We start from the raw sequence: 18,215 nt of genomic DNA, 5'->3' as shown, positions 1-18,215 counted from the left end.
GATAGAACGAGAGAGAGCACGCGTGCACGCACTTTTCACCCCCGAAAAAAAACCAACCCCGGGGGTTTAGGACTGAAGGGAGGAGAGCGCGCTTTCCCGAAAACACTGGGAGCTCTGTGCTTTATGCGTTATCGCCGGCCGGAAGTCGCGACCGATGAAAACTCCTCGTTTCGTCGCGCGCGCGATACAACGCGGTGCAGCCTGCGTAAATTGCATTGTTCGAGATTCGTTTTCTGATACCGCCGGCTGAAAGAGACGCCAGTTTCACAAACTGCGTTGCGTGCAATCGTGGACAATCTGAACACAACCTTTTTTCTTCTTTATTCACTAAGTTTTTTATGGAAATTGTCCGAGGTACTTCGGGAGATAATTATGAAATAATATTCTCTATTTTTACACCCTGTTTATGTTCAATTTTTATTAAAACGTTATGGATGAAACTTTCTATACTCTGATGCAGTATTTTTTGATTACGAATTTTTTACCCCTTTTGGCTACCCTGTATTTCATTTTGAATCATCAGTTTACGTAAATGATCCTCTTATTGTGCATATAAAAGTAGTCATCGCTCGTAGTCATAAAAGTAGTGATCACTTCAAAATTATAAAAATATAACTGAACAATTGATCACTAATAAAAATGTCGTCAACAATGCGTTTAGATAAATAGAAATTTATGTCCACTACTATGTTTCACTTTGTACTTCTTTGTCTCCGTACGAAAGAATATTTACCCCCTCAAATAAATAATTATTCGTGTGCGTCCTACCGTCGCGTCAGCGGAACGCAGGGTCGACACGTAATTAGGGGATGCACCCGACTGCTACATATTTGATATTACACCTTATGTCCTCGCGACAGAGTTTGAAAAGAGACAATAGGCAGTGCAATCTTCATCGACCGCCGTGATAAAGTTTCACGAAACCAGTACAAATGTACGTTCAAAACAGAACACGAAATCTGTGAACTCGACGATTAAATCGTGCGTAATGGAAATACAATTTCCATCGGTAAAATATCTAGAGGAAATATTTTTTGGTTCGTTGGGAAACCTACGATACTTTGAAAAATGGAAGAGGAGAAACCTTTTTTAACAATCTCCTGTTACGTGCAGTGATTGATATTCGAAACTCTGTTTTGAAAGTTTTCAAGCAATTCAAACACGGGTATCGTTTCAAAATCACTTTGAACTTTTGAATTTTTGATCTTCGTGACTTTGAAAGATATGGATCGTGAAATTGTATGGGTTTTGCAATTTCGAACGCACATATTTGTTTTTCGTTAACATGGGACAATCATGAGTAGGAAACACTGGATGTATTTCTAATATCAGGATTTATTTCATATTTATTTTATGCTTTTTATTAAAGAATTACATTAATGAATAACAATTTTGGTACACCTTATATCATTCTCTAACGATGGATGGATATAAGGTTAACAAAATAAAATGTAACCTTTCATGACATTTAAGGGTTAGTAACTTTAGAACTTTCTCCAGTAACATGAGCAATAAGAATCGAAATAAAAAATGCTAAAAGGTTTGTACATTTTAACAATGCAATTGATTTTATGCATCAGATTTGCAAGTCGACGCAGGAAAGTGTTAAAAAATTTGAGAACCCATTATCTTTTTATCCGAAACAAGTTTGATCCAACCCCATCCCAGCATCTGAAACGTTGAAGGGGTACGCTTCACTTTATACTTGCGGGATATCGTCAACCTCTTTCCCACCCCTCTATCTTTTCTCTCACAGGTTTCCTCGATTACCCGGCTTCTGTGGCCGTTCTCGTCCATCGCGACAAGAGAGAGAAATATAGTCCTGTTCCCTCCAGTCGCAAAGCATCCCCACTCCTTAAAGATCACGGTCGCAGGTTCACCCTGTCTCGTCGTTTTCCCTTCGATCCATCTTTCTCCTTTCCCAGCACGCGTGCACGTTCCATCCCCTTCGCTCTTGGAGGTTCACCGTATCATCCCTCTCGCGGCACCCTTAACGTCTTCCCGTCGTTCGTCTTCGTCCAACACGCTTGATCCCCTGACGAGGCACGTTTCTGCGACTCGCGCATCTAGGGTTGCGATTCGAGAGGGTAGAGAAACCTGACGAGGGTGGGGATAGAAAGATCGTGGTGGTAGGGACAGCCATAGCGTCATGGTGGGGGGTGTTTGACTACAGTGAGCGCGACTCGATTGTCAGTTAGTATTGGGTTAGGTCAGCCCAAAGCAACGTCGTTGGTCGTCGTCGTTCCTCGTGGTCGAACGACGACGTTCGTTGTTTATAGTAGGGTAGTTACACATTTTTATGTACTTTGTTTCTCCTTTTTTTCTTTTTCCGTTTTGTTTCCTCGGGCTTGGACACGCGCCAGTTCCTCTCGGGACGTCAAGACGCACGCATCGGTCGCAGTTTGTGCTTCGCGCCTGCAAGTGATATACATTTTTTTCCCTCGTGGTTAAAAAACGGAGAACTATTGCACGCGTAAAGACAATACCGTTGCTCTTCATCACGTATGTGCACGCAGTGCCGCATTGTTAGCTCACGCTCCTCCGTCAATTGTTTTCTACTCTCGTTGGAAGTGATCGCATTGTGCTGAGAAGTGGATGGAGTGTCACAGTGAAAACACGCAGCACGGATCGTAGAATGGCACTGTCTTATCTGCAGGAGGCGCAAATTAACGCAGGTACGTAATTATAAAACACAACCAAGTTATACCTATCCCATTTTTTAAAAACACATACCTTTATATTTCTACTCAGAAACGTAACTGGTCTTTTCTTGAGAGAATCAAGCTGCTCCGCTTTCGCATCTCCCGCGTTGTCCACTAATGAGATCCGCGTGTTGCTCCTACGATAAATTTGACAATGAGTTAAATAACAAAATATTGCCATCGACATAGACACCGTGTGTCATTGCCAAAAGTTCCAGAAGGTGGGGATGTATCTATTACCGAGGCAAAAATGTGTCCACTATCGAGTCAGTCCCGCAATTGCGTCGAGTGAATAACGCCGATTTCAGAAATCCGTAGACACTTGATATTCGTCGAACGTCAGAACAAAAGGAAGTCGCGATTTCTAGTTTGTTTTGACGCGTCGCGAAGGTGATCCCGCTTCTTTTTTGCGAAGTCCAGCGACCTAACCACGTTGTTTGTTATTTATCCGTGGCGGACGAGACAAGAGGTTTTTCTGAGTTTCGGGCAGAGGACACGTAGCAACGTTGGCCCGGCGCCAAAGTCTAAAAGCGCTCGCGGCGACACGCTCGTGTTGTGACACATTGTAAACATCGATAAGCCAGGAAGATGTGAAATTGTTCGACGGGGACAGGGCAAACGGGGATAGAAGTCAGTCGTGAAAACGAGCCGAGTGTGTTTCGCGGTTCCAACGCCTGTACAAAAATAGCCACGTTCGCGTACGTACATATACGAGATTGCTTGGAAATACTCGAAACCGTCAAGTGACCCGCGCCCGTGACGTCGCTACACCGCGAACGCGTTTTCTAGGTTATAAACAAACGATATATTTGGCTGCTGCGCGCGCAATTCGCGCGCACGATCGAGTCAGACAATCGAATCGAGGGGATTCGATTTATCGAACCGCTTTAATGAAAACGCCAATTTTAATTGTAAATCGCGGGAATGTTGAGAAGAGATTTATTAGGTATTTCTTTCTTTGGTACTTTTGTATTGTTGCATTAATTCGTATAAATTCCCGCCTTTTCTTTTCATCTTTTTATCTGGAGTTCTGTGGAGGAGTTCTCTAAATGAAATGAAGTATTAGTTCAAGAACCAAGACTGAGACATTTTATGTACAAGTTTTGAGAGTCATCTTATTACTTTTGTAATATATAAGTATCTTATACTTATATAAGTATCAACATATGTGCACTTATTTTTAAATCACAGAAATTCCCGCCATTTTTTCTGCTTTTTATGAAATGATAAAAATAAGTTGTTAACAAGAATTAAAATTGTGTTACAGAGTTTTATAAGACAATTTAGATGTTCACTACTAAAAAGTATGTAGTATAGAATTTATATTGGTATGAATATTGACATAAATATCCAAAATTAATTTTATATTCACCTAGCTTGATATTTAACATTTTCGATACATTACTTTTATTTCTGTCCAGACAGTAACCCTGATATATGTTCTGTATGTTGAATGATTTGAAAATAATTAAAGTACGAGTTCCATATAAAGCAAAACAGGTCAATAGATAAAAATAAATGTCTACGAGTATGATACACTGGTTGAAAGTTTTGAATAATTTGTAAAATATAAGATTCGCGTTATCGACGTCGCGTTTCGCCGAGCGAGAGCACCGTGGAAGAAATTTTTATTCGGACCTAAGGAAAAGGGATTCAAAGGGAATATTGGGGTTGCGACCAATTAGGGGGAGGGACGCGAGCGGGGGCGGTACTCCTGGTCGTGTTGCCGGGAAACGGCGATTGTAGGCTGTAAGAATCCTAGCCCACGTTAAGGGAGTTTTAGGGTAAAGAAGAGAAAAGAATAGAAGATCTTACGCACCCTTATTGATTCAACGGGTCTCATTACGGCCCCTCTTCTAAACGGTCCATTAATTGGTAAGTGGCGGTCGAGGCCATGTCTGCTTGATTCATTGTTTTCTTAAATTAAAACTTGCTCTCGTCTTCGCATATATCCCTGCTCGAATAGGATAATTGCAATTATCCTGAAACCAATTTGTCTTGGTCGGCGAATAAATAACAAGATTTCAACGAATAATCCTGCTACTTGAATCTGAAATGCACGATCGAATTTTATCTCCTCGTACAAGTCGTTCACCGTGTCCTCTAATTTCCTAAACGAGCCTCTTATTAATTTAATTACGTCCTCGGAGCTTTTTATCCCGTGACGTCAATCGCGCCAATATGCAATCACCGGAAAGTGCAACCCCAACGCGAGGGTTGTTTTTTCGAGAAAGCCTTTGCGCACCCTTTTAAGTTATTTTCGACAACGTTTTCTTCGTCAAAATTACTCTTTTATACAAAAAAGATCGGTGGTGAGGTACACATTTTTTAAGCAATTCACTTTTTAATAATATTTATTACTTTATATTATATGGGGTTCAACTCTTGAATTACTGGATGTAATTCACTTTTTAATCGATGGATACTGCTTCTCGTGTGCGCCGTGATGTGCATTTTTCAAAGTCATGGTGTTCAAACGTGTCGGTAATTCGAATAGGTCTCGAAATTCCAATATTCTAAAGCTAATCATTTTTACACTCCAAAGGTCTAAAGTTCCCAAAGTGTTCGAGGCTTGAAAAATTTCCAAAGTTTCAGAGCACAAAGGTTCTGAAATATCAAAGTCTGAAGTTCGCGAGTACCAAAACTCCCAAGACAAAAATTACAAGAATTCTAAAATTCCAAAGTCTACATTCTTAAGTACCAGAAGTCCAACTCCCAAATTTCAGAAATTCTAAACTTGGAAAGCTCTTGAGTTCACCCAAATTCCAAATTTCAACCCCTAGTCCTAAATTAAAATAACTCCGAGGCTCGCAAATTGAAAAAATTGCAAAATTGCGAAGTCGTAAATTCGTCGAATGGTCGAATAAGCGTATAAAATTCACTTTCTAAAGGATCGAAAAGCCGCGTGCTCGTGGTGTGCACCATGGCTTGCACTTTCGCAGAGTCGTTGGCCTCAAGTCGAAGAGAGGCGGGTACATCGTGGTGACGTGGGTGGGAAGTCGAGGCTTATGAATGAACCGTTCCGTACGAGAGTGTGAGTGAATGGAGGAGGATCGAGCAAAGCTCACGTGTGAGCAACGTGTGTGGGAGGGCGGACAAGGAGGGACGAAGAGGAGACTAGCGTTCGCCGTTGACACGATCGAGAAAGAAGATGTACGCGGGAGAAAAGATCATCGTACGATTCGTACACTGTACACGTACGATCGCTTCTTCTTGCGTTTCGTACAACCACGTTTGTCGTATCTCTTCTTCGGTCATCTCTGCTCGATGCGATTTCTTGCGAAACACGTTGTTTAGCAAGCAGCCACATCACGAAAAACTTCGAATCTCTATCGACAAATTCTTTTTCATTTTCTTACCAATATAGAATTATGCTTCTGTGGTTTTTTACTTTAAAACGTTGACTATCATATTATATGGCAATTGGATTTCCATTAGACGTTGATTTATTAGAAATCTAAGAATGTTATATTGATTGCAACTAGTTAGGAACATTCATTACGCAACATTCGAAGTTATGAATAATAGCCACACTGAAAGATATGTTAAAAATAACAGCATGAGTTAATGAAGTGTTCAATATATTCAACGTGACAATCAACTTGAACTGACAGCAACAAGACACACGAACAGCTCTGTCGATTTTCTCGCATAAATAAATCTGTAACTCTTCATCAAAATCGTATTTTAATGTCACGTACTTCAGCGAATGCCACCTGTCTATATTACGTAGAGTATCCGGATAAAGGTTAACATTGCGGCAGTAAGTAGAGGTTAATCTTGGTGTGCACAGACATTTATGTAAATTGATTTTCATCGAGCATTGAATATACTCTACGTCTATAACGTTCACATAGGACGTAGCTAAATATTTAACTAGCCGAAAGCAATATCTTCACCGAGATATGAAAATGTTTTCCTGCAGCAACAATTTACGGTAACGATTTTGTTTGGTTGTACAATGAACCCGTTTCTGTTGCAGGACTCTTGGCCGGCCAGCACCTTGACATGAAGCAAGAAGCCGAGAAGCAGCCGGTCTCACCGCCATTAAACAACAACACGTCGCAAGTAATGTTTCCCGGGATGGGCAGCGCCACGGCGGGCTTGTCTATGCTCACCCCGCAGCAACTGCTAGCAGCTAGCAGAGCTGCGGCCTTGATGGCTGCAGGAATTCCTGTGTCGTTGCACGCAACGTTGGCGGCGAGTCCGTCGCTTTACGGACATCATCAAACTCTGTTCGAGGGTTGGGCACCACCCACAGCATCCTCGCCACCGTCGCCTCTTCATCATTCGCCGGGCCCAGTCTCGCCGGCGTTGAGCACCAAGTCCACTTCGCGACGAGCCAACAACGCTGTGACCAATAACAATAACAATAACGTGGTGAGCAGCAGCGGAGATAGAATCACGAAGAAAGGTCAGACGACCAAGAGGAAGACACAGAAATCGAAGCCGGACAGCGTGCAAGTGTCGGTCGAGGGTGGTACGGATCCACTCAGTCCACCCACTTCGGTCAGCCCCGAAGCGGGCAAAGACGGGAGGGATAAGGTCTTCACCTGTGGAGTGTGCTCGAGATCGTTCGGCTACAAGCACGTGTTACAGAATCACGAACGCACTCACACCGGGGAGAAACCGTTCGAGTGTCCGGAATGTCACAAAAGGTGAGGCTCTCCAGTATAATGATCAGTATTTCAGAAAATCTCATAGTCTTTTATATTCGAGTCAATCGCCTATAGCTCGTATGTTTGAAACAGTGAAAGAATGTTTTCGTTGTATCGTTACAGATTCACACGGGACCACCATCTAAAGACCCACATGCGACTGCATACCGGCGAGAAGCCTTACCACTGCAGCCACTGCGACCGTCAGTTCGTGCAGGTAGCGAATCTTCGTCGCCACTTGCGCGTGCACACGGGCGAGCGTCCGTACGCGTGCGAGTTGTGCGCAGCGAAGTTCAGTGATTCTAATCAGCTGAAGGCTCATCTGTTGATACACAAGGGCGAGAAACCGTTCGAATGCGAGCATTGCCAGATGCGGTTCAGACGGAGGCACCACCTGATGCATCACAAGTGCGGCACCGGCATGAACGCCACTGGGCAAATCCCGAGATCGCAGGTCACGTCTCCGTCGCTGGCGAGCGACTACTTGGACGAGGACATGGACATCGACATCGACGTGGAGATGGACGAGCCGGAAGCTACGCCCCTGATCGCCAGAAAATCGAACAATCCGGTAAGACCGGCCCACCGTCGGCTACCGAGTCCCGTCGTCAGCGCCTCGATGCCGTTGCCGTTGAACCTTTCCGGTATCCCTGTAGATCTACCGGAGCAAACGGAACCGGAAGATCTGTCCATGTCCACGGATAACCACAGGCCACACTCGAACGGCAGCAGTGCCTCGACGATGAGTCGCGGCAACGATCGACATACGATTTCGTAGTATGATCGCCGAGCGAGATCACATCCTACTTCCTGTACGCTTTACGTTTCTTTCTAGTAGGCGCTTCGTGTCGCGTGGAACGACGTGGACACTCTTTGATTTTCAAATATAATTTATTCGAGCGACACGAAACGCGCGGTGTTACAAGCTTCGTTCTTATTGTGGGATCCGTGGAAAATAGGGGGTCACGCGCACCGGAAATCGTAGATACGATCGCAGCTCGTAGCCGGTTGCCCGCTGTCGTCCTTAGTTCCACGGACCTTCTTACTCGATATGGAGCTCCCGATCCCACTTAATATATATCTATGAACAGTGGAGAACAATAGTGACTGTGAACCGGTGCGATGGATTTATTTATCGGATTTCGTCCGAAACGTACTGGAACAGTTCTCCATCGTATCCCTTTTTTTCCTCGCGCGAAAGTACAAGGTATAGTGTTTGTTATAGCGATTCTGCAGGTGATTTCGGATCGGTGCAACAAGTTCCGGATTTAACCGCTTGTCACACACGCCTGCTTCGCGCCATTTTCTGTTGTTAAGTCACGCTTCACAAGGTACCGTTCATTTCTTGTTATCAAACTTCATGTCAGTTCCTCGAGGGACTTCCCTCCGAACAGTTGTACAGACATTATCGAGATAATGTGCAAGAATAAGAGTCATGGAAAATAGGAATAGCAAGGTAGCCGGCTACATTAATCCACCTATAACTCGAGTTTTCAATTATAATTTGTTTTTACGACGTTGCATATCAAGATTCAACAATCCCGTAATCTTCAAACTTAGCATTGTCATGCTATTTTTAAGAAGGTTATGGTTTTGTAAATAGTTTGTGCATCGAGAGAGATGCACAAAGTGTCGTTGATTTTTAAATCATCTTAGAAAGACGGTTGTCAGAGTAATAAATGAATTTTCAAATGATTATATCAAAGTACGAGTTTAGAATATAGATCTAGTTTCCGTGATTGAAAGAAGGGTTAAGAAACGACGTCTCTATGTTCGCATTCTGTTTCCAATTTTTGTTCGCACCATACGCCAGCCGGATGATCCAAGATCTCGAAAGCTTGATTTGCATTCGTCCTTCGCAGAAACCAGTACCATATAACGATCTTTGAATAGGAGAGAAACGAGGGCAATTTAGGGCCCCGAGCGTTCAGAATATTTTGCGCAAAATGTAGTCGAAGAAACTTTTCTGTTCTTTCAGACATAACAATTCAATTACCAGAATCATTGTTTTATATAAAATATTCATTCGTAAAAGATAGTTGAAAACTAACTGGATCTATTTAGTTAACGTTTCAACTGCGATAGTGATTTTATTTAAAACAAAGCAACTGAACATGGCAGTGAACGTTAATTTTTGAAGGAATACGTGCTATATGAGTGTCGGATAATTCATAACAATAGAAGATAGGTAAAGGCAGAACCACAGGTGGTGTCATTCTTTTTTCGCTTATTCTAATGTATAATCAGAACCATCTTCAGGTTCTCCGATTTCCGTCTTTTTTCTGACGAACAGCCGGTTCATAGGATCCTACAGATCCTTTTTTCCTAGACCTGCCCGGCGGGCGTCTGTTTCGCGCGAACCAGTTTTCGCAATGATATACCCGCGTGCCGAAAATTCGCAGCCGGTGGTCAACAGTTGACTTTCTCTGTTCTCGGCGCGTCTTTCAATGCTCCTCTGATTTATGTCTGGTCCTGAGCATGCAAATTTCATTCGTGAAGCCGCTTCGAGGCCATCTCGGCTCATTGTTCCATGGGTCAGTCCATGGGACGTCATTCACCTCCCTCTTCCGGGTCCCCATTTGCTATTCCGCACCCTGAACATCCAGTAAAAGGAGCACCTTCGAAATATGACCCAACGTTTCTCGAAATAGCCCAGATTTGCATTGCTCGACTAAATTGTACTCCGGCTCTCTGAATCCTGCAGACAAAAATATTTTAACCCCGTTTTTTTTAAAACTGCCATTTTACGCGCACCAGATTTTTTATTCTCCGTTGTAAAATTTACATTTATTCATTCCTCGATATAAATAAGAAAAGAATTTTAACAATTTGTAATTTGAAAAGTAAGACTTGTAAAAACTGTAAGTTCTCATTTTTGAAAAAGTAACATTTTACATATTAGGGTAATAAAATGTTAGAATAAAATTTTTACATTTAAACTCGAAAATTTCATTTAACTTCTCTTACTGACGGTAAGAGAATTGTATCGATGTAAAGTTGGAACGTCGAGCACGATTGTTCGCCTCGAAGTGAAAAGCTGGTTCGAAACAGACCGTCCTGCTGTGTTACACTTTCGCCACATTCTTTCGGAAAGTCCCTCATCCGCAGTTTTCGCTCGTTATTCAAGCTTTCGAGAAGCAATTTTACAGACCCCCGTTTTCCCTCTCCTGACTCACCCTTATATACACGTGTTAGAGTAGATCTCTCGTTGCAACGAAACGTTGCGATTTCTCGTCACGCCTGTTCTCCCTCTGTTTCGGAAAAAAGATGCTCCTTTTTCCACACTTTCTCGACTTTGATATTGACCGGTATGACTGAGGTCAGCGGGCCTCGACCTCGCAGAAAGAGCACTCTGGTGCACAGTGTACATATGTAAGATGAGATTTTTTTTAGGGTAATTTAAATGTTAATCGTATTTAAAGATCGATGTATTCGTTTTGTTCGCAAATTTTTTAAATTTTCTTTCGTCCAATTCTTGTTTTCTCGTGACGGAAATATTGTCAATGCCAGGAACATTACAGCGTCGCGATACATAACGTGTTATCGATTAGATTAGTACATTTGTGCTTCAGGCTGAAGACTATAGTAGACTATTTAAAAACGGTATTTAAAAGTTCCTCATAGTTTGAATTTTGTCCTATTCCTATTTTATTCAAACGGCTAAATGTAGAATATGTCTATTTCACACGCGATGTGAAGTCTGTTGGAACGCTATTATACTTTGGCGGTTATTCTTTTGTTGTAATTTTGTTTTTGGTAAAGTAAGATATTTCGAACAACACTTCGTGAAGTTCTGAAACATACTTTTGGAAATCTCTTGCAAAACTTATACCTTAAGTTTCGATTAATTTAAACTTCGCCAAAAGAGGACTATAATTTGAGTACCTGTTCAAAGTAGAGATCTCCAAAAATATGTACCAAGCGATATACGGGGCACAATTTTACGAAGTATTGTTTCAAATTGTACAGCGATTGTACAGAGTGTTATCCGTTACGAAATGATTTCGCAGTTGAGTTCATAAATGAAACAGTTTCGTAAATACAAAGAATAGCAAGACACCTATGTAGTTGCCATAAACCGTCAAAGTGTTGATCAGTAATCCTCTCGAATCGGTGCCATAGTTGTCCTTTATGTATAATCGTTGAAGTACATATTTATACTCGTCAGAAATTCACACGACAGTTCACTATTTTTCTTTCGCGTGCGTTACACACGCGATGAATTGTACAAATGAACACGGAATTAGTTGGAAAAGTTTTTCATCGTATAAATTCTTTTTATATGGAGAATACGCGTGTATATACGATCGGGATCTCCATAGCCCAACAATTAAGAGGAATCGTGGGATAACGGACTGGCGGTGGCGTAGTGGACAATTGTAGCCGGCTATATAACGCGAGAGTGCAGGGTTTCGGTGCCGGGCCACAGTCCATATTTTTCACAAATTCCTACGTGTATACATATAAGTGTTATATGTTTGTGTCAAATTATAACGTTGTACGAATATGTAAACGGAGCTGGGGAACGGGTGCGGAGAACAACGCCGTTTTACCGTCGAACTTTCATTTTCAATGGTGTACTGATGACTCTCGTTATATTGCAAGTCTTTAGATTTTTAGTCTTGAAAATTGGGTTGTAGGTTGTGGGTTGTAGGAATTATAGAAAAGAATTTCTGTACCCACAGATTTGTAATTTTTTCATTTCCAAAGTGATATCGAATTTCCAGATCTGCAAATTCCTCAAATATAAAAATTAAGTATGAAATTTTATATTTGAAAATTTTTCTTTCTACAGTGGTAAAAGGTAATATAACGAGAGTAGTGATTTTAATTTCGATGTGAGACGGCAGTGTATTCGACTCCGTGAATGTTTCTCCAGTAGCTCGAATCCTCGATTAACGATTATGTACCTATGGTGTATACTCCTCTGTAATGTATGTAACTAGAGCTACGTATAGTTATAATTTTGTACAGTGAAATGCTAATATCGTATGCACGAATTCGTCGATCGTTTAGCACACGTGGAGTGAGTTCTCGCGTGCGCGAAACGCGACCAAAACACGGTACAAATTCAAATTTTATGCCTATAAGCTACACTAAATGTTGGTTAACACTGTTCCGACGATACGGATGGACGATATTCTCGCTACTTCTAAATTAAAGGTACGATGGCCACTTTTGAAGATTTCGAGGCACGCTGGACGCGCGTACCCCGTTCGAAAACGTCGATCACCACCAATGGTTGTTCCTACTCTCGATCGTTGATACATACATAACGTAAATATATAAATGAACACTTGACAACGCGATGGTAAACACAGGTGAAAGAGGGAGGAAACGATCGGAAATATGCAAGTAAAAAGAGTTTGTTGTTCTCCTCGTGCCGTCGTTAATTTTGTGATTTCGATAGAAACGCGTAACAGCGGATCAAAATAGCACTCGATGTATACTATGAAACTGACACTACCTCACCAGACACCTAATATATCTCAACCACAAGACTGATTTTAAATAGTATTCCTAAATAGATAAGGAAATGGAAATAAGAGGGAAAAAAAGAGATGATTAAATAATTATTATAAAGAGATTATTATAAAGAGATATTGCGCGTACAAAATACGAATATAGAATGTTTTTCTAAGTAATTTAATTAATTATAGTACTCTACCTGTAGTTATTATTATTACTATTATTATTATTATTAATTATTATCATCGTCATGATCATGCTACGTCGCTGCCAATGTCGAATTCCTATCTTGGATAAGAAACGAAGAAGAAAAAACCTTTGTATCATACGCTGTTTACTTGTAATTTAAACGACTCCTGAAACCAACCCTTCAGAATCACCTCGCATCCCGATCCTAACATTTCTCGCAATCACACGATTCATTATAATAAATAAATGTTCCTGGTCTGTTGGTGAAGTTTGACTGGTCTGTCAAAATATTTTTATTATTAAAAACTCACTGTTCAATCGTTTTCGTGATTTTATTACTGTCGCACACCCAACCCGATCAGATCAGCGGGTCAATCCTATGCCACCCTCTCGGACACTTTACCTACCGTTCGTTATTTACATTCAAATACATTGCTCCGATTTTTCAAATTATCTCAACAAAACTTTTCGTTTCACTAATGTCCAATGTCCTTACATGGACTCCTTGGTGAAAGTTTTAAAATATTACAAATATAGTTGCATTTTATACTGCTTTTTAATTAGCAAAAAGTGGGATATTGTGTTTGAAAAAGATACGTGGGAAGTAACAAATGAATTGTTAATTGATAGCGTTGGAAGAATCTATGAATAGGCTTCCGGTAGGTAAAGTGATAACTCGTGCGTGGGCAATGCAGTATTCGATCATCAGTTTATATTTCCTCTAATTGTAGGATGAAGATTTATTTTTGAAGTCACATAAAACAAGTGATGAAAACAAGAAATTCGCACAAGTTTTACCTAATTAAAAACACTGAAATTAATAATAAAAATAAGGAAATATTGTGGAAATAAATAGATGAAATTTGTTAAAAATAAAACTGCTATTTAATGAAACCGACGGCTTGAGCGAGCTAGTTAACGCGTTGAAGGTTCAATGAGTGCCCGGATACCCAGTTGCCTACTCAAGGGTTAAAAATGTAATTGCTTTCAGCGAAACCGTGGGTTTACCCCGCATATTCTATAAAATTTCCTCAGAATGCAATCTTTCAATTTATTTTAATATTTTACATCGTTGGATGTTTCAAAATTTTTAAACTCAAATTACGAAGTGTCGTAAATTCCGGGAGTATGAAAGTCGCAGTAAAATTCGGTCACGTGGTCGCTGTTTTCCGCGACAGAAAGAGTTAAGCGGTCAGAGAGAGAAAAATATCGGCATTCCCGACCGCATCAATAAAATCTCCAGTCTATTATCCGAAGGACCGCGAGGACTCGAACAAACTGTCGCTGGGTCACAAAGCGTCAATATTTTCACAACTCATCCGAGGTTGCATCTTGCAACGACGCTCAATATTGCAGTAAACGAAGATAAAAAACACGGCAAGAGTGGAGTCTGTCGAGAGAGACAGGGAGGCGAAAAGGGGTGGATGCTGAAAAACTGCCCGCACACACACATCTCCGTTCCTTTTTCACTCTGTTTCTCTGGTTGGAACGGTGCACTCGCATTCAGCTGCGCCATTCAGTCCATAGAGTTTCCAAAATCTAGGATTCCACGTTACTTGGGTGTGCGTGAGACAAGAGAGGGCTGCTGGCGTTGTTAAATCGTTGAAGAGAGAGGGGTGGGTTAGCCCGTGGCACAGTGACACATTATGCCGTAATGTGGGGGCACGTGGCAGATGCAACAGCAGATCGAGTCCGAATGGATCGTGGAAATCCACGGGTTTTCATTCAAATATTTGCCTGTCACGAACTTTGCTCTCCTCGCGGACGACCTCGATGACTCGACAGACAGGACACGAATCATCGTTCACCAGCCTCGATCGGGGAAAGTTTAAATGGTATTTTAATGTAAGCGAATCGATAAGTAACGGCTAGCGTCGATAATGTAGGAAAATTTAACACTTTGCTTTATGCAATCAGTGACTTGCAATCGTGTCTGATAAGCTTCAGATAATACGAACGTTATTGTGCGTTTTATGTCGCATATCAGATTTAAATATTTATGCCAAGTTCAGATAACGGGGCTATAATACGTTTGTTTATTTAGACAATGAGCTATTGTGCTTTTAGGCAGATTAAATATTGGGTTTAAATTTTTGTTTGCATTTGGTAAATAATAAATTAATTTCTCCGATGTCTATAGTCGAACTTGGAATTTAATCGCTGAATTGTACGAGGCAGATTCGAGTTAAATTTTGTCCAAATAATAAAACTCAATAATCCCACAATTTAGTATTTCCTTTCAAAAATGTTACGCAATACTGTAAAAATATCGCAAAATCTGTTCGTGTACGGTCTCCAAACAATTTCGTCGATTTACGTTTTGAAAATAAAAATTCATGTAACAAATTATAAATTGTATACGCGATTGCCTACAGAAATGATATATTTCAATCGCAACACCACTCGAATATTTTACTGAAAGCCGTGTACATCGTTATCTCATCCATACAGAATCGCCGCTAAAAACGCATAAAATCCAGCGGTGTTTTTTTATTTTATTAAATAAATCATCGATTCGAAAAAACATAAAAACGATACGTCGTTACGTTGTGCAGTCGCGTGATTAATGTCGACAGTAATGGAAATCAAATTCGCCGTTGTTGCGTGTAACAGTTTATGCTGCAGCTTGCGTATGTTTACCTATTTTGTACCGGTACTTCAGGTAGCAACGTAGCGGTCCAGAAACCTTCGTCTTTTACGGAGTCTGACCTCGAAAACGGTCCTTCTTCCGAAAGGAATTCGCGTTGAATTTCTTGATGCGTTGGACACAAAAGCCACGGGGGTGTCTGAAAGTTAAAGAGCTGGAGAATAGGAAACAGGGAATTAAATAGAAAATGTAGCATTCTGTGATGTAGATAGATAATGCATTTTTAAGTTAGTGGTAACTTTAAGTTAGTTTCATTTTATTAGCAAAGGAGTTGCTAGCAAAAATTTATCTCTGATCAATTCATCAAATTTTTCTGATTTGCTTAAATCCTTAGTTAACTTCTTGAAGTTTGACGTGGAGTGTAATACTCCTTACACCGATAGAGTTCTAGGGGGAGTCCCAAAGAAAACTCCATATTCGGTATACTATGCCTGGATTTCACGTAATTTTGGGTTTCTCCGGTAAATGGTATCGCGTTTCTTAGGGTGCTGCATCGGATTGGCGCATTGTCAACGGCGGCCCACCTAAGGGCCCAAGGGTGCCAGTCCAGGATCCCTTTCATCCCTCTTTCTTCGTGGCAGCACGCGCTCTGGCTTTGCCGCTATAAAGGAGCACTTTTTTTTTAGCAGAAAGACAAAAAAACAAGGAGGTAGAAACGGAAGAGGGCTCTCCTTGTGCCGTTCTCGTTGCATTTTGGGGACGCGTGGCGTGCACACGACGTCATTATTTCACGTCCGTGGAGCGATGGAAAATTTACGGCGAACTAGTTGCGTTTCCCAAAAAACTTCGTAACCGCTTTCCATTAGGAACTATACGATCCCGACCTTCGAACGCAAATGTCCCCGAAGGATTTCCATTAACGATGTTTCGACATCGGCGACGGAAAGTTACTCGGGCAAAGCACCCTTTCGGCGTTTTACGACTGCGTTTCAGTACTCTGTTTGTGACTTATGTCGGAGACGGTGGCTTGGGGATTATGCTGATACATTCGAGTGATTCCGTAATGAATTAAAATTTTCTTCCATAAAATTTGTTGCTGTTGGAATTGTAGGAGCGTTACAAGTGCTGGAGGCTGCTCTATCAATGTGGTGCAAATTTGAATTCTATGATCAGACATTTCTAAACACTCAAATTTATCAACTTCCTAAATTTTCACATTCTAAATTTTAATGTTCTTGAAATTGTACCAAACTGAAGTTCCAAATCAGGAAGTTTACAAATAAGAAATCAGCGAACTCTCCTATTTGCTCCCGCCATTTTCCCTAGAGTACGACGCACTAAAAATAAGTGTTCAAAGTGCCCAAACACTCAGACATATATAAACCGGTGTTACCCTCTTCCTCGGTTCGGCTCTTAAATTCCGTAAACAGCCTAAATTTAAATGACTTCCCGTTTTACGGAAGTCGACTTTATTCCCAACATATGGCGATGGAACAATGAAAAAAAAGGAGAACGATCGACAGACCTATTTCGAACGTGGCCACAGAGAAGGCGATCTTCGAGTCCCACCTCTTTCACGTGCATTAGCCTCGATTTCCATGCAAACGACGCAACGGAGAGAAGAAATAAAAATAAAGGAAGAGGATGAAAATTGGTTAAGCTCGGATATTTATTGACCGAATGGTCATCGTTCTGGACGGTTCTCATTAAAAACTCGCGTCCACTCGATGACCAGGTATTTCCGGAAGTGAGCTCTCGAGTGGACGACATAGAGAAACGGATCCGAATTCGACCGCACGGGGAGCCGGCCAATATATTTTCGAAACTCGTTTTCCATCGAGAGGCCGAAAAAGAAGAGAAAAAAAGGACAATGAGCTGAGGCCCCGCTTTCGAGTCCTAATTATACAGCACACGCCAAATAAATGGGCCTCGTTCCTCGAAACACCGTTGGCTCTCGGCAGTCGAATGCTCCGGCTCTCGTCGCACATCTAACGATAAGTAGACCATATGGCGAATCCTTTTGCCACGAGTCAAAATCGCTAGAGTTGCACAACCTTCGAGCTTCTCCAAAATTAATCACTTCTTCGTGTACAAGCTTAATACGTTCTTGGTGGATGTTAACAGATATAGAAACCAGTCTTCGAGTTTGTCTTTCTCGGTTTCTGGACATTTTTTGAAAGAACACCCCTTGCATTATAATTATATGACGCACTCAGGGTGCAAGTGTGACAAACTCTTATTGTGAGAACACTTGAATATGTCACCTAAGTTAAATTATAATTTGCATACCTGAAGAACTTCATCAAGATTGAATCTTCGTTTCAAGATTGTAGCATAAGTAGTCAATTATGTCTGCTGAAGAAGTTACAACTTAAGGGGTGGAAACATATATGATCTTAAAGCTTTATTATTTCATCGCTACTTTTAATAAAATTTTACAAAGCTACATGTCTAGTATTTCTTAAAAGTTTGACATATCCATCTCCTTTGTAGCATAGTCAATTATGTCTGCTGAAGAAGTTACAACTTAAGGGGTGGAAACATATATGATCTTAAAGCACTTTGTTACTTCATCGCCATTTTTGATAAAATTTTACAAAGCTACATGTC

General features: G+C 41.1%; 2 protein-coding genes across 5 annotated transcripts; one reads left to right on the top strand and one right to left on the bottom strand.

Annotated features, from left to right (window-relative positions):
• Positions 1-1,743: 1,743 nt before the first annotated feature.
• Positions 1,744-3,500, bottom strand: LOC105662505 (uncharacterized). Of its 2 annotated transcripts, none has more exons than XR_001096028.2 (4): positions 2,943-3,082; positions 2,734-2,839; positions 2,487-2,650; positions 1,744-2,415 (listed from the first exon to the last, which is right to left on the bottom strand). XR_001096028.2 is itself a non-coding variant. In XM_012285397.2 (4 exons), coding segments are annotated over exons 1-4 (390 nt in total). In that variant the 5' UTR covers positions 3,411-3,500; the 3' UTR covers positions 1,744-2,297. The 2 variants fall into 2 exon arrangements, 1 of the variants encoding a protein (XP_012140787.2); XM_012285397.2 differs by lacking the exon at positions 2,943-3,082 and adding an exon at positions 3,409-3,500.
• On the top strand, positions 2,541-13,341 carry Kr (krueppel). Of its 3 annotated transcripts, none has more exons than XM_012285395.2 (3): positions 2,541-2,675; positions 6,685-7,360; positions 7,484-13,341. In XM_012285395.2, the coding sequence occupies exons 1-3, from the start codon at positions 2,636-2,638 to the stop codon at positions 8,136-8,138; spliced, it is 1,371 nt and encodes a 456-aa protein (XP_012140785.1). In that variant the 5' UTR covers positions 2,541-2,635; the 3' UTR covers positions 8,139-13,341. The 3 variants fall into 3 exon arrangements, with proteins under 3 accessions (XP_012140785.1, XP_076387573.1, XP_076387571.1); XM_076531458.1 differs by lacking the exon at positions 2,541-2,675 and adding an exon at positions 3,260-3,400; XM_076531456.1 differs by lacking the exon at positions 2,541-2,675 and adding an exon at positions 3,479-3,648.
• Positions 13,342-18,215: the final 4,874 nt, after the last annotated feature.

The sequence above is a fragment of the Megachile rotundata genome, chromosome 5 (genome assembly GCF_050947335.1).
Source record: "Megachile rotundata isolate GNS110a chromosome 5, iyMegRotu1, whole genome shotgun sequence".
NCBI classification, from domain to species: Eukaryota; Metazoa; Arthropoda; class Insecta; order Hymenoptera; family Megachilidae; genus Megachile; species Megachile rotundata.
This window is presented reverse-complemented; position numbering and strand designations above follow the sequence as displayed.